The sequence below is a fragment of the Lissotriton helveticus genome, chromosome 5_1 (assembly GCF_964261635.1).
Source record: "Lissotriton helveticus chromosome 5_1, aLisHel1.1, whole genome shotgun sequence".
Taxonomy (NCBI): Eukaryota; Metazoa; Chordata; class Amphibia; order Caudata; family Salamandridae; genus Lissotriton; species Lissotriton helveticus.
Genome location: NC_136065.1, coordinates 864,102,241 through 864,127,118, shown reverse-complemented (window position 1 = coordinate 864,127,118; position 24,878 = coordinate 864,102,241). Strand labels below are relative to the sequence as shown.

General features: G+C 40.8%; 1 protein-coding gene across 2 annotated transcripts in view; it reads right to left on the bottom strand.

The window, feature by feature from the left end:
• The window catches only part of OGDHL (oxoglutarate dehydrogenase L), a 683,466-nt gene that overhangs the window by 438,208 nt on the left and 220,380 nt on the right, over positions 1–24,878 (bottom strand). For both annotated transcript variants that reach the window (XM_078643351.1, XM_078643352.1), the window contains exon 5: positions 7,092–7,207. In XM_078643351.1, the coding sequence (XP_078499477.1) occupies positions 7,092–7,207 (116 nt within the window). The remainder of the gene's footprint in view (positions 1–7,091; positions 7,208–24,878) is intronic.

The following is a 24,878-nucleotide window of genomic DNA, read 5'->3' as shown; positions in this document are numbered from 1 at the left end:
GATTGCCTTAAACTTGACCACTACACCCAAATCCCGTGGCTATGATATGTTAGAGAGACCTTTTATAAAATAGGTTTGGGTAATATGTTTACAAATCCTGAAATGCTTAGTAAGGATGCTAAGGAAATTATCAAAAATGCCTATAGTATTAAACTAGGTTCTTTAAAGACAAATGATCGGGTACTACGCGTACGAGGAAGACTAGTTCGCCCGTTCTATCTGTCATATATTATGAACAAGCAATGGCGTTTTTATCTCACAAGATTACGCCTTGGCACTTTACATTTTTTATTTGCATTTCCAAAGCAGGGGGGTTGGTGGGAGAAATTACCCTGTTGTCCTTGTAATAATAGGGTTTCGCAAAATACTCTCCACCTTCTTCTTTTCTGTACTTTGTATAAGGTTCCAAGAAACACCTTCATCAAACCACTACTGGTATCATTTGGAACGTGTTACTATAAAGAAGCTTATGACCTTTTATTATCTCTGTCAACTGCAAATATCTGTAATGCTGTTTTAAATTTTATTAGCATTATCAAAGTGGGGAGCTGAACTGTTCCTGCAAGAGGGGGGGAAAAAAAAGGAGGGGGAAGACTAAGGTGGACTATGCACACGCTGGCGTGACCAGAGGTGTAAATGTAACACCTGTGGGCATCCCTTTTGTTGGATGTATTTGCCTCACACACCCCGAAGGATGTCATGCTTCATCATCGGCGGTTGCTCCTCGTCGGGGGGGCGGTGCAATCCCCGACGGGCACACCTCAAAGAGGGGCACTTTGGCGGAGATCTTTTGTATCCAACTGCCCTATGGTGAAGTGTGGGTGTGTGGGCGGGGAGGCAACTGAGCCTGAGGTGAAAGTTAAAATGCAGTAAGAGGTACCGGAAACAATTTTATTCTGGTGGTCCCCCTATTGCAGTTAAAATTGTGAAAGCAAGCTCACTCAGTGTCACCTCGTTAGGTAGAGTGACCTGTGTGGAGCTCTGGAAAACAACAAGTGGTCAACATGTTTCTCGCAAACGGAATACTATCCTGCGATTCATCAGGACCTTAAAAAGTGAAAAATAATAAAAGAAGGAAGAAAATTAACTCAATAACATGCCAGTGTCATGTATATGGTGTGGTATGGGTATACAGTGCAAATACATCCAACAAAAGGGATGCCCACAGGTGTTACATTTACACCTCTGGTCACGCCAGCGTGTGCATAGTCCACCTTAGTCTTCCCCCTCCTTTTTTTTCCCCCCCTCTTGCAGGAACAGTTCAGCTCCCCACTTTGATAATGCAGACCACCCGCGGACACATGCTGTAACTGGACCCTCCACTTCCCTAAGTGGTAACTAGTGTCCGTTGATCTATTGATCTCTCTCCCTCCTTTTGATAAAGTTAAATTTTATTAGATCAGCTTTGGTGATTAGAAACAGATACTGAGTCCTGACGGAAATTGGCTTTAAAAACCTGTATTGTGATTTTAATTTAAGATTTTGTAAATATCTATTGTGATCTTATGGTAGATTAATTGCAATGTCTTTTAAAAAAAATTTAATGTATACTTTTATGATTTCTATACGGAATCAAAATTAAGTTATTTGACTTTGACTAGCCTCTGCCAGGCTGAGCCAAGCTGCCTTAAAGAGGTGTGAAGTCAACTGCCTGAGAGACAAAGGATCCCCTGTGGGTGGAGAACTGCAGAAGCAAAAGGCAGGATGGGGTTAGAGTAGCCAGACTGGTCTTCAAAGGGAGAATTACACTTTAGGATAGCACAAGCTCACCCTACATCCTGCATCCCCAGCCACACAGGAGCCCCTGTTATTAGATTAGTGAAAGGGACTGGAAGGGGAGTGTTAATGAATCTTAGCCACACCAGTGGGTTGGCTTAGCCAGATCTAACCCTCCAGGAGAAAGTTTCTCCATTTTGGATTTTGGAAGAATAGTGCTTTCTGGGATGAGAATATGCCATACTTTGGAGGAAGTGGTTATACCTGAGGGTGGCACCCTGCATCCCACTGGTCAGAAGTGCCCCCATGCTTGATGCCCAGAAGCACTGAATAAATATGGAAGAGTTGCCAAGCAACTCAAATCTACTGCCTGAAACAACAAGGAGAAGAAGGTCCCTGATCTGCACCCAAAGTACTGAACCTCAAAGGACTGCACCTGCTGCACAATCTGGTAATACAGCCTAAGAACTTTGTCTGGCTTCACAAAGATTAAGGAGTGGAAACCATGAAAGCTACAGGTTAAAAAAGCTCACCTGCATCATTTTCACTAAGAAGTCCCCGTCCTGTAATGCACCAGTGGACCTATAATGATTTGGACAGGTGCAGTGTGGGAATTGTAGTCCCAATACCCCAAGGACCATCTCAGAGTTTTCAGACCATTGGATATGTGTTTTGTACACTTTGATCCCACAACAGGAACTTCAGGAAGAAGTTCCAGACGTTTTGAGCAACTTTTGGAAAAAGCTAGAAGACTGACTCATCTAGGACATTCAAGCCACCGATGTCAAACCTTGGCCCTGTCTGGATTTCACATTTGTCCACTGAAAGCTCGGGAGCTCCAGCCGTCGACAAGACTTCCAGGAGTTGACCAGGGCCTCTCACAGACTCAAGCCGATGACATTGACGCGGATCCAGCTTGAAGAGCCTCGCTCGACCACGAGAGAAAATCCTTCAGAAAAGCTTTTAAATGCGAAGGTCAAGTTTTGACTGAGGCTTCCCGCTTAGTGTATCCGAACAGTGCTCTATCACGGTCGGACTCAAACTCTGACTTTGTCCCAGTAAGGCTCGACCAGATGTCCCAAGTTGGCGCTATTGGCTTTTAGGCACTAGAAAGTGTCTATTCTTTAAAAATTCATTTCTCCGGTTCCCTACATTCAATTTTTACCATTTTGGTGTCATTTTAATATAAAAATATTTCCAATTTTTATACATTGGTGTTTGGTTTTTATTGTGTGTTATGTCTTACTTATTAAATGTATTGGTGTTTTCAAATGCTTTACACATGTCTCCTAAGTTCAGCCTGCCTGCTTGCTGCCAGCTACCATGGGTTGAGCAAAGGGATAATTTATATAATTTATTGAGACCCTGACTGGGCTGTTTATTGTGTTTGTGGTCTTATTACTAGTGATAGGTTCTTACTAAACCACTTTCCAAAACAAGTGTAATCTCAAGTTAAACTGGGAAGTAGAATATCATTTTCAGAGTGGAAAATCATATAATTATAAAGAGCAGCCAAAGAGTAAATTTCAAATCTTTCAATTAATAGGACAAATGGCAAGGTGGGTTTGGCGACAGCAGTGCCAGAAAGTCACTTGCACGAAAACACAGAAAAAACTCCTATCCACTAACATGCAGAGAACAGCTGAAGGTAATATTTTCTTTGAGTCACAGAAATGTGAGCAATCATAAGAAGAGGCAGCCATAGCAGCCTCAGCAGCAAATTATACTGGTATGCTGTGGAGAGGCATACCAGTTTGGTAAGCTGAAAGTGAGGGAGGCATGTATGGTAAGTAATCTGGTCAGGTTGTGCAAACAGGAACTGACCTGGAAGCAGGACAGAAGGTCACATTTAAGAAAGACAAGAAGAGGAAAAGTGCTAAGAAACAAGTGAGGAGGAAAAAGTGCAGTGACCAGGACTGGGAGGGCCAGGAAAAAAATCAGCAAACCAGAGGGATGATACACTTGTGAGCGTCAACATTAGAAAAAAGTTCACTCAATGTTAAAGTATTTTCAATAAGAACAGGCTAACTTACAAAAATTTCCTCAGTATTGTCAACACATTGTTAATGATAATGAAACTCTGAGCCTTTGAAAATACAACACAAATCAGTCAATGTCTGAAATGAGTGGTTGCTATGAATAGTGCTGTAAATGGCATGGTGAACGGTTTCATAAGTAATTAACATGAGTGTTGCTAGGGGTGGCTGCAAGTGAGTCATAGGAGTAAACGAGTGAGCAGGAGAGAGAGGCTGTGTGATGTTGTTAGTGGCAGTGAGTTACACTTCTTAACAATTTAGGGGCTGGATGAGTGTGCAATGAAAGCTTAGAATGAGCTGAGTAGTGAATGGTCGGGCTGAGTGTAGTCGAGTGACTGCGATGACTTGGGTGTGTAATGATCTGTGTAAGACAAATAAAATTGCTTGAGATAGAGAAGCAGGTTTAGCACATCTGCTGGCATTTATTCAAACTGATTTGTGTATGGTTATGGTTAGCTGGATGTTACTGAACTGGTCCATAAATCAAGTGGGTTATTGTGATCGCATATGTGCTTTGGATTTTCCTATAAATTATTGACTTTGAACAGAATAACTGATTTATATTTCTGACAAATACTTTTATTTCAGATGACCTATGACTTTAAAACTTCAATTGTTGAAGAATTTGTTTGATGCACTAAACAATTTTCCTATCATTCTTCTCTTCTGTATTGTCTAGGCTATATTTCACTTTGCAATGTTTGAAATTGGATGAATATGTTTTTTTCTACTTCTTCATCTATAATACTGTAGGTGTAATGTCTCATTCTTAAGAAGTGACTCAAGCATTCTGTTTTATTTTTCTTGTTCTGTTGTCATTGCTAGTGTCCTGAGTGGCCACTTTGATGGGAGCCGAGGAGCAGGCTCTTGTGTGATGGTTAAGAGGAATAACAAAAGTGGGATATGTTGGACAGGAGAATTTTCAAGTTTCACCCAGGGTGTTGTACACCTGTGACCAGGGAAAGTGACCAGTATTGGGTTTGCAACAGTCTTCTGGCGGCCTAGTATGATTTGAACAGTGAGAAGTTAAGTCCACACATTTTCTTTGGTAGTTGGAGTTGAGCTTGATCATTTTCTAGTTTCTTTCCTTACACAGAAAAGATTTGAGAAGTGTGTCAATTTCTTTAAAAAGGGTAGGCAACAAATGCTGTGACACCATTGCAAGAGTGTGTAAAATATTTGGACTGAGCATCAGTTTGATGGTGTCAAGGCGGCACTGCCATTATAAGTTGAGGGGTGACCAGTTCGATAGTTTATCTCCTATTTTATCCATAACTGTATCCTGATTCAAATTCAAGCAGTGATCAAAATTGTACTGGAGAAGAGTTAATTCAGCAATAGCTTAGTTTAGGGGGGTATTTCAGTTTTATCCTAATTAAATCTGTATCCTTAGATAGAGGAAAATAGATTGACTTTATCTTTAAGGTTAGTTTTCAAATGTTCTATGTTGCTAATAAAGGATATTGTCTATGTAGGCAGATAGTTTTTTTCAAGTGATAGTAGGTAGAGGTCCTAAATTTTGGGATTTTGTAAAATTCTTATCAACAAGGTCACCTGTTCCATTAGTCAGTTTCACTGGTGCAAAAGTGGCTGGAATGATAAGTTGTGTGCATTGGAGAAGGCTCTGGTGTTTGGTGTATGGTATTGTGAGCTGCTGAGGGAGACTTGGGGTTGGATGTCTGTGTGGTGATATTATTTGCTGAGTGTGAGTGGTGCAGGAGTGGTTGGTTGACATGTGTAGAGTGGGTGGTGTTTTCAGTGGCTGTTGGTGTACCGTTTCCAATGCCCGTTTGTGAACTATGGTGTGAGCAGCTGAGGGTGACTAGAGACGTCAGTGCCTGAGGTCGAATGATGTTGTGAGTAACAGAGTTTGACTTATAACATAACGTAACATAACATGTGTATTTGTAATGTGCAAGTTCACCACTACGGGTATCTTGGCGCTGAATAACAGATGTTTGTTGTTACCCAACTCAATGGTACTCATTTTATCGGCCTTAGATGGATGAAAGAATGAGTGGACCCGCCAGGATTTGAACCTGTGACTATGAGGTCGAACACAGGCCTCTGCAGTTGACGCAATAGTCCACTGAGCCACCAGACCCGGCTTATGATTGGATGTGCTGGCCTAGAATGAGTGTTTTGGAACAGTGACAGAGTATTTGATTTTGTGAGAGGGCTTCTAAAGGGTACCCAAGAGTGGTTTCATCGGAATGCCAGAGAAAATGTTAGTGACTGAGGGAAGTGGAAACGTTTTGGTGTTGTAAGCGACCTTGAGGGAGTGGAGGGGGGAGTGGCTTATGGTGCAGGAAGAGCCTAACCATAAAAAGTTTAATGCAAGTGTAAAAAGAGCCTACTGCCGAAAAAGCTGTGAAATCCTCCTACTGGGAAACTGGATTTTTCTAAGGACTATCACTGCAGGGATGTCACAGGATGTGATATTCTTTTTCTGGGAAGGGGATTTTTTTTAAAAATCACTCCACACAAAGGGAAGTCATGGGATATACTGTTATTCTACTTGTTAATTGCATTTTCTAAGGTTCTACAAGCAACGTGACGCCACACAATGCAATGCCATTCTGCTGGGGTCAGCATTTTCTCATATGGTGATTTCACCTGAGGAAAGAGACCAGATCGTTATGTAAGGCCAGAAACACAACAACCTGGAGGTACACAAATTCCGCAGGCCATATAGTAAAACACTCAAAGAAGGCGTAAAACATGGAAAACAGACATAAAATTGACCATCAAGGTCACATTTCAGTTATTTGGCATGCCATTTATTTACCTATTTAAAGCCGTTAACCCCTGCATTCCTCTCACGCACATTCAGATAAAATGCATCTTTTAGAAATTTGAAATTAACATGTTTTCACATAATTTTCCTGTTTCTCACTTCAATGTTTTAATTTCCTACACTGTGAAGATGAAGTTAAGAGAGAAATTATATAAACATGAAAGCAAAAGTGTTTCTCAGTTATGCTTTTTTGGGTTGGAAATGTAAATATAACAAATATCAAGCCGGTCTCGAATTTGGCTTGGCCAAAAACTCGACAAAATGTTCGTTAATTGGCTGAAAACTGCAATAGCCTTTTTGCTACCACACCTAATTTCGCACTCCTAATGTTCATGAAGCCTAGTGCTAGTTCAGCAGTCTAGTTTATTGCTTTAAACTGCGTTTTACGGACTTAGACCTGATATATTTAGAACAAGCGAGACCAGAAAATATTTCCCCTTCTTTTAATGTTCCAGGGGTAGGTGATGCAGCTGAAGTCCCAGTCATCGGTATAGAAGAAGGACTTCTGCTAAAAAAAACACAATTGTTAATGCAATACTGACCTCCAGCCTCCGAATGATCTCCCTCAAAGAGAGAGTGCTCTCGCTGCCTCCGATATACGTGGTTGTAGGTAGCCGGAAAACTTTGTCCAGGTCCGACTCGTGCAAACCGTAAAACCCTGTGTCGTCAAGGGCCAAGAAAAACATCAAAAGGCACAAAATGAGCATAGTAAACTACATCAAATACCACACAAATACACTAGTAAACACTACAGCACAACGGGGCATGCTCGAGTCTGAAACAAGATGAATATAATCAAGGGTTATGAATGTTAGTGAATTACAACTAATTTGGCGTTGCATGCAGAAACCGCTCAGCGGGCACAGGCACCTACAGAGATTTGTGCAAAGCTGCAGGATACAGGATCCAAGTTTGATTCAATTGAGCCATTTCACCTTGCATGGAGGATACACCAAGCACCCAAGGGGAATACAAGATTGATTCAGTGTGATGAAATATGTACGTAAATTTATAATGTGCCTTCTGATCCTTCAGATGAAGGGTGAGGCGTGGTGCAGCATGGTTTCAGTGCTACTGTTGTCCATGCAGACTTGATGCATGTACAGAGGGCTATGAATAATGCTACAAAATGAGCAACTCAAATAATTCCATCAATCAAGCAAGCTTGTAGAGCAGCAGCAGATCCTCTGGTGTGCTAATCTTAGTGCTGATCCTCTGGATAGATGCCAACAAACGCTTCCAAAACATTGCCCAGTCAGTTTGTCGGACTCGTAAAAGGGATGGCGATAGTTGGTGGTCTCAAACCTTGCATGATAGATGTCTTCCCAACACAGAATACAGCAAAGTCAGACATTGCCTTCTGCACAAACCTGCACATACAAGCATTAACTCGGGACCAAGACTGAAAACTTACTTCTGCTAACTTAAATACACACCTAAACCCTTATCATGCAGAATACTCAGATATTCCTCCATGGCATACTAAGATATTCATCCATGCAGAATCCTGTGAACTAAGGCATTAACCTTTTTAGAATACAGAGTAGTAGGGCTATTCAACACCATTATATTTTTTGCAACATGAAATTGAGAGAAATGCTCCACTCCACTTAAAAAGTGGGGATTATCAAAGACACGACCAGAGTAACCTTTATATTTTACAGGTCAGCAGAAGAGGAGGCTTTTGACACATAAGAATCACGTATAAGCTACACTAACAGGATAAAAGCACTGTTACAAAGCTAGACAATTCATCCTGATTTGTTGGCTTCAGTAACAAGCGTAGCCTATATAAATGTACAGCTGACATTATTCCGGCCGACGCCATAGTGGACATAAATTTACAACCACAACTTCCTGCGGGCACAGTGCTGTGTCTAAACAAACCCAAATGTTGTGCTGATGGCAGACTATGAGCTGGCGCTGTGCTACGAGAGGTCCACCTCAGCCGTACATATTCACATCCGAGGCTCCTGGCGGTGATGGCTCTGAATGGAAATGTGTACTCAGCCATATTCATAGAAGGAGTGTTGTGTGTCCATCTGCGCAATAGTGCTTTCAGCTGCTGACAAAACCAACCATGTAGGCATGGACCTCCAGATAAGAGTGTATGGCTCTTCTGAGAGGACAAGGTCTACTCAACCTATTACTGTTAACTTATACCCTCTCTCCAATGGAATCCTTCCATTGGAAGAACTTCACACAGAGGCAGGCAAGCCAATCCGGTATGACAACCGGTCACTGCCAGCAAAAATAGAAACAAACCCTACTTAATATCACTGAGTGATGTTGACAGTTACCAGTTCTCGCAATTTAGCTCATCTGCGGTGGTTAGAAATATAAAACACTAATAATAAAGAGCAATGCTATGTAACTGTATGTCTGTACATGCCTCACTGTAATGTTGAACGTACATCAAACGGATTCTGCTCCACCCTGACACAAAGCTGAATTTACTTTAACACATTTCAATCTTCATGTAGACTTGGTCCTAAACGTTATATTGACAAACTTAAGATCTCAGAAGCGCTATCCATATAAAACATTAAATGTCCTTTAGGCCCTTACTGCTTCCCACCTGACTCCTCTCTCTCCCTCAAAACATCTTCCCCTTAGTTCCCCCTTCTTCTGTATCTAATACTGCCTACCCTTAAACCTTTGCTACCTACCTGGACTCAAACGTAAATTAGTAGCTAACGCAAATGGCATTTGGACAACTGTCTTCTTTCTTCTTTAATTCCTCCATCGTTTCAATGACATTTCCTAGGAGAGTTGTAACCAAGTTTTGCAAGACTTCTGGGGCAGTATTATACAAGTGCCCCGGGGGGCACAATGGGTATTTGCCCCCACTTGCGCGTCCCTGGAGCAATTTGGTACTACAGAAGGGGCCGCAGACGCTTGTACTGCCCGTTCTGTAATACTGATAGAGCTGGTGCACATAAAGCACCGGCATTATCTTCAGAGGGCGTACCTTTGTGCCCCATTTGCATGGGCGGTGCCTTTTAAAAGGTGCACCCAGAGCAATGAAGGAAAGTAGGGCGCATGTATAATATGGCCCCTGATCTCAGCTTCACCCTTGACCTGACTACCTGAAGTTGGGCCACTCATTGGAATGGCTTGTACCCAACTGTTCATAAAGTACTTACAATTTGACATTCAGAAGCGACTGTGTCCAACATGCAAGCGAGCACAGTAGGAAGGATAAAGTTGGTTGAATACTCTAACTATTCTATTTTAGAGCACCCTGTATGGCGTATCCAAATTAGATTGAACTACTGAATATCGAGGTAATGAATATTGTGAAGCAATAACATTGTGGACAAAATATCGAAGACCAAAATATCGAAAGGTAAGTGCATATAGAGTAAGTATAGATTTATTATTCATAATTCCACATCTATGTACCTTGAAAATATATACAGACAGACAGACACACACACACACACACACACACACACACACACATATATATATATATTCACTGGAAAAAAATAGGTTTTTAGGGGTTTTATAGTTAGTTGGCTATTTCACTCGCACAAAACCATTGAAATGCTCCTGTTATAGTTAGTTGTACTAACTATAACTCGCGCGCCCGCAATCCACTGCTGATGATGTCACATATTACATCATTCATGACATGGTCAGTAACATCACTGATGACATCACTGATGACCTCTCAAATGACATCACTGATGACATCATCCAGTGAATGTGGTTTGCTTCAATATTTAAATAAGTATTATATATATATATATATATATATTCACTGAAAAAACCATATGGATTCAAATATGATACTCTGTATTTTACAAAGAGTGATGAAAGATTTTACAAGTGTATGAAAAGGTGTATGTGATTGTCACGTGGATGATGTCATCAGTGATGTCATTTGAGATGTCACTGACCATGTCATGAATGATGTAATATGTGACATCATCAGCAGTGGATTGCGGGTGCTCGAAATATAGTTAGTACAACTAACTATATAGGAGCATTTTCAATGGTTTTGTATGAGTGAAATGTCCAGCTAACTATAACACCCTTAAAACTTATAGTTTTTTGAGTGAATTTTAAAGGTTTTTTAAAGGCTAATTCCTAACTATATAAGGCCTGAAACCTATGTTTTTTTCAGTGAATTTGCAAGGTTTTTAAATGCTAATTCCTAACTATATAAGGCCTGAAACCTATGGTTTTTTCAGTGAATTTGCAAGGTTTTTTAAATGCTAATTCCTAACTATATAAGGCCTGAAACCTATGTTTTTTTCAGTGAATTTCAAAGGTTTTTTTAATGCTAATTCCTAACTATATAAGACCTGAAAGCCCACCAGGAATCTCCAGTATGCACCAGGGGACTGCATTGCAGAGAGGTGTAATGAAGCCACGGCCCTTTTTACACCTCTCTGCAACGCAGCCTCCGTGCATGTTTGAAGAGGGGGAACTAATCCGCTTGCATACTGGGGGCCCCTGGGGGCCAACTAGCCCACCTGTAACCTCCAGTATCCGCCAGGGGGCTGCATTGCAGAGGTGTAATGAGGCTATGCCCCTTGTTACACCTCTATGCAACGCAGCCCCCTGCCGCGTTTGCAGAGGGGGAACTAATTCCCCTTGCATACTGGGGGTCCCTGGGGGCCAACTAGCCCACCAGGAGCCTCCAGTATGCCCCAGGGGGCTGCATTGCAGAGAGGTGTAATGAGGTCACACCCTTTTTTACACCTCTGTGCAATACAGCCCCGTGCATGTTTGAAGAGGGGGAAGTAATTCCCCTTGCATACTAAGGGTGCCTGGGGGCCAACTAGCCCACCTGGAACCTCCAGTATGCGCCAGGGGGCTGCATTGCACAGAGGTGTAATGAGGCTATGCCCCTTTTTACACCTCTCTGGAACGCAGGCCACTGGCGCGTTTGCAGAGGGGGGACAAATTCCCCTTGCATACTGGGGGTCCCTGGGTCATATCTGCCCAAACGCTGATATTCCGAACGATTGAAAATGACTTTTCTTGAGAAACATTTGGATTTGGATTATCATGTCCTATTCTTTGGAAGTTTTGAAAGACTGACTTTGAGGATGCTATAAATTACTCAAGTGTGCCCGAATTGTGTGGGTAAAATTGATACCTAGTCACTTTGAATAAGAATGTACTTACGTCTCGTCTAACATTTGGAAGTAATATCTAGTTATATAACAGGATACCGACATAACTTGAAGGAAATAAGAACGCCCTGAAGAAGTTCTGTTGTACAGAACGAAACGTGTCGGCTAGCTGAGGTACATAAACTTAAGGAAAATAAAAGCATTTGAATATACACCAAGATTCAGCGCTTCAATAAGGACTCTAAGTGATATGATTTGATTGGACTTATTGTGCAAGTGGTGCTGTGCCAAACTTTGGAATATTCCCCACTATTCTCTACTACTTACTCTCTACTACGCCACTACTCTCTAATACTCACTCTCTACTACTCATTCTCTACTACTCTACTACTCTCTACTACTCACTCCCTACTACTCACTATCTACTACTCTCTACCTCTACTACTCACTCTCTACTACTCTCTACTCTCTACTACTCACTCTCTACTACTCACTCTTTACTACTCACTCTTTACTACTCTCTACTACTCACTCTCTACTTCTCACTCTCTATTACTCTACTACTCACTCTCTACTACTCTCTCTCTACTACTCTCTACTACTCACTCTCTACTACTCACTCTACTACTCACTCTCTATTACTCTCTACTACTCACTCTCTACTACTCTCTCTCTACTACTCTCTACTACTCACTCTCTACTACTCACTCTACTACTCACTCTCTATTACTCTCTACTACTCACTCTCTACTACTCTCTCTCTACTACTCTCTACTACTCACTCTCTACTACTCTGTCTCTCTGCTACTCACTCTCTACTACTCTCTACTACTCACTCTCTACTACTCACTCTCTACTACTCTCTACTACTCACTCTTTACTACTCTCTACTACTCACTCTCTACTGCTCTCTACTACTCACTCTCTACTTCGCTCTACTACTCACTCTACTACTTACTCTCTATCACTCACTCTCTTCTACTCACTCTCTACTACTCTCTACAACTCACTACTATTCACTCTACTACTCTCTACTACTCACTCTCTGCTACTCTCTCTACTGCTCTCTACTACCCTCTACTACTCACTCTCTACTCTCTACCTCTCTCTATACTAGTCTCTACCTCTCTACCTCTACCTCTCTACCTCTACCTCTCTACCTCTACACCTCTACCTCTCTACCTCTCTCTACATGCACACATATACACATATTACCTACTGGCGGTCGCCAGTAGGTATATATAGTTAGGATTTTTTCTCTATGGGTTTTTTGAAAATTCTATGTCTAATAACTTTGGCGTTTGTGGACGGAATTGGCTGAAATTTTCAGGAAAATGGCACATTTTGTTTCTGAGCAGCCCTTGAAAATTTGGGGGGGGTTCGTCCAGTGGGGGCCGAGAAAAAAGGGGGGTCCCAAAACGTGTTTTTAACATTGAGTTTTCCATAGGGCGGTTGGCCTCACTTTTAGCCCGAACGGCTGAATGGATTTGCACGAAACTTGGCAAAATTGTAGGGACTGGTAGCCCGATGTGCCTTTTGTAGGTCTCAATATATGTGCTCCAGTGGATTTTGAGAAATTAACGTTTAAAAAAAGATATATATCTGTAACAGCGGACCGGGCAGCGCACTGGTTCGCGGACTTTTCGCGCAACGGAGCTTTGTGAAGCGAAGCTGATTGGTTCTCCGGCGTCTGTCAACATTCCAAACAGTCCGTAGCGGCCGCCATCTTGTCTCTCGGTAGGATCGAGAGACAAGAGGAGGTCAAAACAAAGGGGGAAATAACTATAAGGGGGCATAGTAGATCCTCGCTGACCCCCTAGGTTTGATGTGGAGGTTTTAAAAGGGCCCCGCGGGGCAAAAAAAAATAATAATAATAATAATTGAACGGCTGAATGGATTTGCACGAAACTTGGCAAAATATTAGGGACTGGTAGCCCGATGTGCCTTTGCTAGGTCTCAATATATGTGCTCCAGTGGATTTTGAGAAATTAACGTTCAAAAAAAGATATATATCTGTAACAGCGCTCCGCTTCGCGTAACGGAGGTTTGCGAAGCTGATTGGTCATTCTGTCACTGGGCTATAGTTGGGCTACATCTGGCTGATATTTGGGCTACATTTGTTTTTTTGTGTGTCTGGCGGCCATCTTTGGGCTACATTGGGCTACATTGGGCTTCATTGGGCTACATTCGGCTAATTAGCAAATAGCTCATCGCAAACTAGGAATGGTAAAGAATCGCTATTTATTCCTTAAAGTTCGCTATTTAGGAAATGCAAATAACTTTGATGATACATATGGCGGTTCATCTCTAACAAGATAAGAAGCATAGGGATACATTTATGATGACTGGCGCATCACCAGGGATGTGTTAGTCATTTTGTGCCGCTGTTCCGTCACCTATGGTGTGCTGCATTTACAATGCGGCGCATCATGGGGCAAAAACAGCACAGATGCGTGATGTATCTGTGCCGTAAAGGTGGCGCATTGCTGGAGTTGTATCGCAAGTGTGATGAAGCTCTAGCAAGGGTCGGGGGTGCCCCTGTCGCAGGGTTTCTGTTCTCACACAGAACTGTGGACAGAGGATTGGAACCTCGGCGAATGCATTGCTGGAGTTGTATCGCAAGTGTGATGAAGCTCCAGCAAGGGTCGGGGGTGCCCCTGTCGCAGGGTTTCTGTTCTCACACAGAACTGTGGACAGAGGATTGGAACCTCGGCGAATTAGGGTGTCCCAAAACTCACGTTAGTAATCAAAAACTCCTTAGCAAGCTAGGTACAGTGTCACATTGGATATAACAAACTCTCAATGTTTAGACAATCCAGAATATGAACTTATAGTACCTCAGGATACGTGGAACTCATGAACAGTCGGTCGTTATAGATTTCTTAGAAACCAGAACATGGAGTTAAGAAGAACAGATGTGTATTTGAAATGTTTATTTACTAATGCCGTCTTCTCAGGCGTAGTACCTTAGATAATAAAAGTACACATATTATCAGTAGCAAAATTACCAGCATAGTTACTAGTACATAAAAAGTGAATGGTGATAGTATGTTAACATGCTGTAAATGAATAAGAGTTAGCAACACTTATAAGCAGCCGCGGGCCGTGGAGGGAGTTACGGTGAGGCAGGGAGGCGGGGAGGGGGAGAAGCAGGGTGGAGAATACAAGTACACATATTATCAGTAGCAAAATTACCAGCATAGTTACTAGTACATAAAAAGCGAATGGTGACAGTATGTTAACATGCTGTAAATGAATAAGAGTTAGCAACACTTATAAGCAGCCGCGGGCCGTGGAGGGAGTTACGGTGGGGCAGGGAGGCGGGGAGGGGGAGGGGCAAGGTAGAGAGGGCTCCACCCTGCTTCTCCCCCTCCCCGCCTCCCTGCCCCATCGTAACTCCCTCCACGGCCCGCGGCTGCTTATATCTCACCCTCCCTAATACACATATTATATTATTTGCTAAGAAGGTCTCTTTGTGTTGGTTTAGGGCGTGCCCATACTTTAGTGTCTTAGATTTGAAGGAATCACATCAGCATACACCAGCTCTCTCTTCATGTGAACCGCATCAATTGTTGTGTATGTGTGTTCGGCAAAGCAATATAAAACCCGCCTCATGCCCAGAATTGGCAGAAGTTGCACTTATGTTATGAGTATGAAGTCGTGGAGATCAGACCTCATAACAATTCTGTATCGTGTTGTTCTTGAAACTTTAGCACTCGCTGTACAGATATAGTTTAACAAGTAAAGCAGATAGTAGACCAATAACATATTATTCTCATGTAAACCACGATGAACTACTAGGTGGAAAGCTAAAGCAACAACTAAGTGTCGTGTGCAGAAGTTGCAAAAAAGGAAAAATGGCGTTTAAACCGGTAATGAGCCCATGCTAACTTAACACGGTGTAAAGATATCCAGGACCTAGATGACACCTCCTCATGATCCGGAAACGAACTGAATAAGATAATAGAAGTGCCATCTCATGAGAGCAGATTGCAAGTTTATATGTGGACGGTCCGCAAGGTAAAGCATTAAAAACTAGGAAAATTTAATGCTAAAGAAAAATAAAACAGCCAAGTACTTTATCGAGTCTTAAGCCAATAGGCAAGGTAAATAATAAAAACTTGACAAATAAGTCAATGAATTGTCAATGAAATGCTAGTACTCAGCATATCAAACATGAAAAAGGTCTATGACATAACTGTGTATGCAAAATAAGCTGCAACAGCCTCCAATAGGAAGTCACCGTCTTCATCCGAAAACAGTTCAGCCATCCAATTTAAAAGCGGAAAAGAACATACGTGCTCTCCCAGCACCGGATCCTCTATCACCATCAGAGGACAGCTCGGTGGGTTTTCAAGAAAGCTCTGTTCCAAGAAAGACTGTGCTGCCGCCAGTAAATTCCAGGGACCAAGTAGTCCATGCATCAATGCCACAGCCATAATCCTTTCGCCAGGACAAACCAACTCGTGAGTAATGATAGGAGTCATCAGCTGATTAAAGTCGACGTCAGGAGAAACCGGTCCGCAGAGACACAAATCAATGGCCCAATCGAAATCACAGGTCAGGCAGTGAAATACAGGCTGGACACAGGTGAAGTAGGAGAACCGAAAAGATAATCCATATGCCGTGCTTAATATCGCCAACGGCATTGTGCCATAATATTCTAGCATGCGATTGCGGAACAGTGTCAGCAGCTGCAGGGTCGGAGGTTGCATAGGAGGGACATCCATATTTAAAAATGTAAAAAAGCACAAGAGCGTCCGCTGGTAATGCAAGTAAAAATGCCTATCTACGAACCAGAGTGCAGAAAATACAATGAAAGGAAGCAGGGATGACTCCAAAGATTTTCTCAAATGAAGTCACGAGACCACTGGTAACAACTTTAAAAAAGTGTGCCAGGGACTTTGTGGAGGATGCGTTAAAGATAGTCGGAAACATGTTGCTGAAATTGAAAGGCAAATCTTAATTGAAAAGGGTGTGCACCTCTGTATGGGTGTTCGCTATGTGAAGTACGAAAGTTTCACGGGCCGAACTCAAGGCCACCTCTCTCTGAGACAAAAGAGCTCTTATTCTTGCCATGCCGTTGAAACGTGTCCCAAGGTTGGTATTTGTGGCCAGATTGAAAACTCCCTATGTTCATGTGTGGGAGGAAATAGAACATTTCTGCAGCAAATAACCAGTTCACTTACTGTTACGATAAAAGGAATACTTTTAATTAACTCAGAACAATCTTCATTATTGAGCATCAAATAACTACCATTTTCCAACAACTTGAACGTGGGGATGATAGCAGGAACTGGCGTGCCTTGCAACACGCAAGCCATATTTGGTCGGTGTTTGTTGCATGAACCGTGTAACTGTATGTGCCTACACATTAGTGAATGATCTGGCGTCTCAGTGCATTCCTCTCCATTCAGATAAACTTCTTGATCATCTTTGAAACATCTGTATGTGTATGGAAGCGACCAGACCTCATGAAGAAAAGCACTACCTAAAGGTTCATAACGACCTATTGGTATATATTTCATACAATTTGAAAACTTATATAAAGCAAAAGGCAGCGTTATTAAACCGTGGATAAGGCATGTTGCCAAAAAACCCGCAATCCTCTGCTGATGATGTCACTGAGCATGTCATGAATGATGTAATATGTGACATCATCAGCAGTGGATTACGGGTAATGGTATCTCTAGTTTACTCCCTTATAGCTGTGTTTCTTTTAACATAAGTGTCTGTTTCCTTCCCTTATACTTACTGTTTTTGGTTCGCTTCCGGTTCGCGTACCAGCGAGCGAACTAGGAAGCGAACTAAGAGAAATAGAGGTTGGCACAATTCCAAATATTGTACCAATTTTTTAATAACGGGGAGGTAGTTCTGAAAAGAACTTTTTTTTTTATTTTTCTGAACATTTTTTTACTGTTTTTGAATTTTTCGGAACAGTTTTATATTTTTTGGGGTTTTTCTTGGAGGGGGCAATGAAAACGATTCATTGTAAAGGGCTCAACAGGAGCAACAAAACAAAAAAAAGAAGTATTTATTATTTTGGGCGTTTCGGACAAACTTGCATATGATAGTCAATAGCTCTGTTGATCAGAGTGATGCTTTTTTCTCCGTAGGAAATGAATCCATCGCAAAATGCGCAGATGTGTTTTACATCACCAAATCTCATTTGTATATTTGGCACCATCTCCCTGCCCTCTGGTCCCGTTACTTCCGGTACAACAGATCTTCTGGCCATAATAGGGAGATTATCTAGGTCGTTCCGAAACTGTGCAGCACTGTAGTTGTTAGGATGCCACCTAGTCATATGGCGATGCATTGTGTAGTTTCAGAAACTGTATTTTTTGTCGGTCCCTCTGGACAGTCTATCTTGACATATAAGGCAAGTTACGTATCTTGCATTTACTTTTTTCTGACCTTTGGGAATTTTAAAAAATTGCCAAATGAAGTTTTCTTTCCGGTGAGACGTCCTGGGCTGCTCAGGCAAAAACTGCCTCTCTTCGTGCTCGTCCTCCTGTTCCTCTTCTTCTTCTTCTTGTTGAATTAGAACTTGAGCAGGTGGTCCACTCTTCCTTGGATGTGGTGGAGGTGGTGGGGAAGCACCAGCTGAAGCTACTAAAGAAGCCATTGCTCAGTGATCACAAAGGGTCTTTCTCTCACAATGATGAAAGTCAGAGTGAGGAAAGAAGGAGGGATTTTCATCATTTGGGAAAAACAAGAGTTCTCAACCAATCAAAAGTGTTCATTTTAGATTATATGACCTAGTCTTACATCATTAGGAAACCAAAAGTGAAATGAACCAATGAAAAGTGTTATTACCAAGTCACATGACTTGCTGTGTTTACGTTAAGCGCTTTGCAGGGCCTCCCGGTTTGCTTCCAGAAACCTGCGCTTTGCGACTCGCTTCGCGTACCAGTTCGCTAACGTAGCACGTCATATGACGTATCACGCGACAACGTGAAACGTCATGCGGACGGGAGGCGTCACGATGTTGTTTTCTAACGCGGCACTTGCGGTAAAGAAACGTTTACCGGCTCGCGGTCTATTTCGCGGCATCAAGGTCAGCTAACGGGAAGCTTCCCGATTCGCGAAGCGGGAACGAAGAAAAAAAAATATTTAAAAAAAAAATCATTCATAAACATATAAAATATATTTTTGGATTTAAAGAAGAATACATTTTACAGCTACAGATATTAGCTGTTAAAAAACCAATGAAATTCACAGAAAAAACCATAGGTTATAGACCATATATAGTTAGGAATTAGCATTTACAAAACCTTGAAAATTCACTGAAAAAACCATAGGTTATAGACCATATATAGTTAGGAATTAGCATTTAGAAAACCTTATTTTACTCACACAAAACCATTGAAATTCCATATATAGTTAGTTGCACTAACTATATATCGCGCACCCGCAATCCACTGCTGATGATGTCACATATTACATCATTCATGACATGGTCAGTGACATCACTGATGACATCACTGATGACATCTCAAATGACATCACTGATGACATCACTGATGACGTCTCATTTGGCATCATTCTTGTGCTAATACGATAAACTTCTTCAGACTCTAATATAACCTTAGATACACTCAGTGTATACAGACACTCACACACTGCCACTCATCCATGGAGTTACTCACACACCCAGTCAGTCATGCAAAGAAACAATCTCACCTCCATTTCTTCAACTATACAGTTATACACACCTTACTTATTGAAACATATACTAACACATATTTACTCTCTTATACAATCCCTGATACAAGTTCACAATGATCGATACAACCACTCACTCAGTGGCTCTCATGCACAGTTATTTATATATGCCAACTCTCACATGTACTGTGTTTTACATATGTACTTACTATGACATGTAGCATTGAGATATCCATTCACTCATCAATACACTCATGTACACAGTCAACTGCCCATGTAGCTGTTTCCACATGCACTCTTGAACTCATACACCTAGTGAATAAACTGCTCACACATCTATGCACAGAGTCACACACCTTCCAGCCACCCCCACACAAACTCAATCTCCCATAGAAATACTTGGGCAACCAATTAATAACACATATAGCCTCTCGTATAGCTAATGATCAACACATGCAGCAGTTTACATCACAACAGACATAATGATGCACAAATTAAGACAGTTTAGTCACTAACCCGTGCATTCAGTAAGACGCATTTAATCACTCACTCATACAGTCAATCACGCACCTACTAAAACCTTCATTCAGACACTTATACATCCACTCATTCTTCAATATGTAAAACATATTTAAACTTTACAGAAACACATAATCACTGGATGTTGTCATCAGTGATGTCATCAGTGATGTCACTGACCATGTCATGAATGATGTAATATGTGACATCATCAGCAGTGGATTGCGGGTGCGCGATATATAGTTAGTGCAACTAACTATATATGGAATTTCAATGGTTTTGTGTGAGTAAAATAAGGTTTTCTAAATGCTAATTCCTAACTATATATGGTCTATAACCTATGGTTTTTTCAGTGAATTTTCAAGGTTTTGTAAATGCTAATTCCTAACTATATATGGTCTATAACCTATGTTTTTTTCTGTGAATATATATATGCATATGCATTTATATATATGTGTATATATATATATACATACATATATAAACATATATAATCTACAAATCTATATAAATACAAATTTAAATGCATGCATACATATACATGTTATTTACATGAAAGTTTTAAAAACACTAATAAAAGCAAAGCTAAAAAGCCACCTCATTACAAATAGAATGGCTTTAACTTAAACGAGGGCGAGATCTATTGCATTTTCAATGCTTGTTTACTTTGGTTCCATCAAGAAGGCATTCAGATGTGTCACACATTTGCCATAAATTCTGAATGTTAGCACTCTAGTTGATCATTAGATCACTGTAGTAAAGCTACTGCTCACCAGGGAAGTCTGCTCCTGGTATGCAAAGTGCATGTTTCAGTCTGCATGTCAGAATTTTTTTAATGAAATAGAAGAGGATTTGAGAAGTCACTCAAAATGTGCCCTAACGTTTCTTTTTGAAGCACTAATCATACTTTCTATGGCAAAATGAACCCCCTCATTTTGTTCCTTAAATGTTTTCAGACTTACCACTTCATTCCAATCAAGATGGCTTCTGGTGTGCCATACGTTTGTCATAAGTAAGACTGTTAGCGCTCTAGTTGTTCTTTCGAACACTCTGGGACATTCTGTCATTGGGTGATATTTGTGCTACATTTGGGCTCTTTTGTCTCTGGTGGCCATCTTGGGAGACTGCATGTCAGAATTTTTTAATGAAATAGAAGAGGATTTGAGAAGTCACTCAAAATGTGCCCTAATTTTTCTTTCTGCAGCACTAATCATACTTTCTATGGCAAAATATACCCCCTCATTTTGTTCCTTTTTAAATTAAATGTTTTAAGAGTTACTACTTTATTCCAATCAAGATGGCTTCAGGTGTGCCATACCTTTGTAATAAGTAGGACTGTTAGCGCTCTAGTTGTTCTTTAGAACACTCTAGGAGGCTGCAGTAGAACAGAAAGGAATCAACTGACAGTCTCTGTCCTTGTTGGATGCACATGTTTTACTGAGAATGTCAGACTTCATTCTCACATGACTGAGAAAGATAATGTGAATTTACAGAAAATATGCTTTCAGTTTAGCTTATAGATCCCCTTCCAAACCACTGTGGGAAAAGCATGAGATAATAGTTTTCTTTCAAACATGATTCATGATATCCCAGCAGAAGGCTTTTTCACATGGTAAAATCACCTTAGAACACACCACAATTCCTAAAATGAGTATGGTACCATCAACAAATGATTTATAATGTAACTAAAGTCCTAAAACCCTCTATTAACTCGAATGTTTTTTAATGAGGTGCTATCATGTATATTGGTCCCAAGATGGCTGCCAACACTTCTTGGATGAAGTGCTGACAGCCAATCAGATCTCACGATGAGATGTGTGGTTAGGCTCTGCCCAGATATATATGTGTTTTTGAAGTTAATTTTCATAAAAATCACTGGAGCAATTTTCACCAAATATAGCAAAGGCACTTCTGCTTACCAGTCCCTACAATTTTGCCAAGTTTGGTGTAATTCCGTTCAGCGGTTCGGGCTGTAGACTTGTCAGAACGTCCTATGGAAATTAACATGGGGAAAACACGTTTTGGGACCCCCCTTTTTTCTCAGCCCCCACTTCACGAATCCCCCGAAACTTTCAGGGAAGGAGCGCAGCGGAGCTGGCCAAAATGTTGGAAAATTACACGCAAATTCCTCAACCGGCGCCAAAGTTATTCCCAATAGAATGTTGCAGATTTCCTATGGTAGCTAGGTCCTAACTATATATAGCTACTGGCTATCGCCAGTAGGTAATATATATATATATATATATATCAATCTGCCTTGAAGACTAAGTGTATGAATGGAGGATTTAGTAGCAATGTGATTGAATGTCTAAGTGACGGATTTAAAGTGTCTCACTAAATATATGGGATAGTGATTAAACTGTGTGAATAACTGTATCACTCTATCTCTTGTTGTGTAAACTACTACATAAGTTGGTTACTAGCTATGTGAAAGTCTATATTAGTTATTAATTAGTTAAGTGAGTATTTGTATGGGATCGTGAATGAATGTGTGTGTGGTTGGGTGGGAGGTGTGTGACTGTCTAAAGATGTGTAAATAGTTGATATATGAGGTTAAGACTGTATGTGGAAACAGTTGTTTGGGTGAGTGAATCTCTTTATGAGTGTGGTGATGAGTAATATATATTTCTCAACGATACATGTCCAACAAACTAGAAATATAAAAGGCAGTGTATGTGACAGTTGTTGTATATAAATAAGTATACATAAGACTCAGAGATTGTATGAGTGACGTATGGATAACTGTATACTTGTAATAGTGATTTTTAACACATTAAGTATGAGTTACTATCGATATGAATAAATAAAGTGGTGTTTGTGTAAGTGTGTAGCTTAGTAAATATAAGTATGATCAATTGTTTGCATAAGTGAGTAGGATGTGTGCTGGTGTTTAATGTTGATGTAGGTGTATAAGTATATTTAATAGTGTTCTATTGATCTTTGTTAGCATGTATGAGTGAATCTATAGGTAAATGTTTAGATGTGTGTGTAGATGTAGGAATCACTGAGTGGGTTTTTAGAAACTTGTATTGGTGTGTCATGGGCTTCAAATATGCTACTCCATATTTTATATTGAGTGTTGAAAGGTTATACTAGTGTATGATAAGATGTATCAGATTGTCACGTGGATGATGTCATCAGTGATGTCATTTGAGATGTCATCAGTGATGTCACTGACCATGTCATGAATGATGTAATATGTGACATCATCAGCAGTGGATTGTGGGCGAGCGAGTTATAGTTAGTACATATAACTGGGGAATTTCAATGGTTTCGTACGAGTGAAATGTCCAAATAACTATAACACCCCTAAAACCTATGTTTTTTTTGTGAATTTCTAAGGTTTTTTAAATGCTAATTCCTAACTATAACATGTCTGAAACCTACAGTTTTTTCAGTGAATTTCAAAAGTTTTTTAAATGCTAATTCCTAACTAAACCATGTCTGAAACCTATGTTTTTTTCAGTGAATTTCAAAGGTTTTGTAAATGACAAATTTTAAATGTATTCATTCTTATATTTTTTTTTTTATACTGATTCATTAAATTTTTTTAAACTTTATTTTTAGATATTTTATTTTTTAAATTACATTATAATTACATTATGCATTACATTACAAAATATACTTTCTCAGAATGAATTAGTTTAGTTTAAATACTTTGCAAATAGGTAATAGACTTTTAAGTACAGTAATTACAGTTGTTGCAATGGGCAACACAATTTCAAACACAATGCAACATTGAGCTGAATGGGAATTTCTAGTTAAATGCAATTAGTTACTTTATGGATTACTTTTCTAGCCACAGCACTTGATCCTAGATTCAGTCCTGGGACATCTCCTGTAAACAGTTGAGTAAAAGCGTTTTGGTTACAGTAGTGATTTTTAAGGAATATTATTGTATTTTATAAGTGGACACTGAAACTTTTTCACATATAATCACCAAAGTTATCCTATGGGAGGAAATTCACTTAGCAAGTAAGTAGTGTTATCGTTACTTGTTCTTACTCAGTAGTGGATCCTGGATCCAGCACTGGTGCATCGCCTGTAAACAGTTGAAAGAATGCGTTTAAGTCATACAGGCGATTTTTAGGAATATTTGTAGTTTGTGAAAATAGACACTTAGAAACGTTTTTGTAAGTATGGGTAGAATTACTTTTCAGGGTCAGTGCTGGGCTAAAAGATGCAGCACTGGGTTATCTCCTGATAACAGGTGAGTAAATCGGAATTCGTTGTTCAAATGATTTTAGGTGAATATTTAAAAGTTCCAAAACTCCACACTTAGAAGAATTTCCACGTGAAAGCAGTCAATGTTAGCCTATGGAAGTAAAATCAAGTTACTGGTAAGTATGGTTAGAATTACTTTTCAGGATCAGTACCGGGCTCAAAGATGCTGCACTGAGGTCTCTCCTGATAACATGTGAGTACATCGGAATTCGTACTACATCCAGTAAGCGCCACAGAGCTGCGTAGCAGAAAGATATAAAAAGGGGCACAGCCTGCACCACCTCTCTGCAACGCAGCGCAGTGGCGCTTCCTGGAAGCACCTGGTGGGCTACTTGGCCCCCATGGTCCCTCAGGTTTGAAATGGAATTTTTTTCCCCTACTTAAACGCGCCACAAGGGCATGTTTGCACGCATCGCGTCAGGCCTCTCCCCTCCCTTCACCACTGTGTAAATGCGCCCTGTCACCGTTCTAAGTTGAAGGTTTAAGTCCCCTTCAATCCTAAGGCTCCCTAGGGTCAAACTAGCCCACTAGGTACCTCCAGTAAGCGCCACAGAGCTGCGTTGCAATGAGGTGTAAAAAGGGGCGTGGCCTCTGAACACCTGTCTGCAACGCCGCTCCCTGATGCATACTGGAGATACCTGTTGGCCTATTTGGCCCTCAGTATTGAAAGAGAATTAATTCCCCAACTTAAAACACGCCACAGGGCGCGTTTGTACAGTGGTGAAGAAAGGAGGTATGGCCTAAGGTGATATGTCTGCAAGCACACCCTGTGGCGCGTTTTAAGTTAGCGAATTAATTCCTCCTCAATCCTGTGGGTCCCTGGGGGCC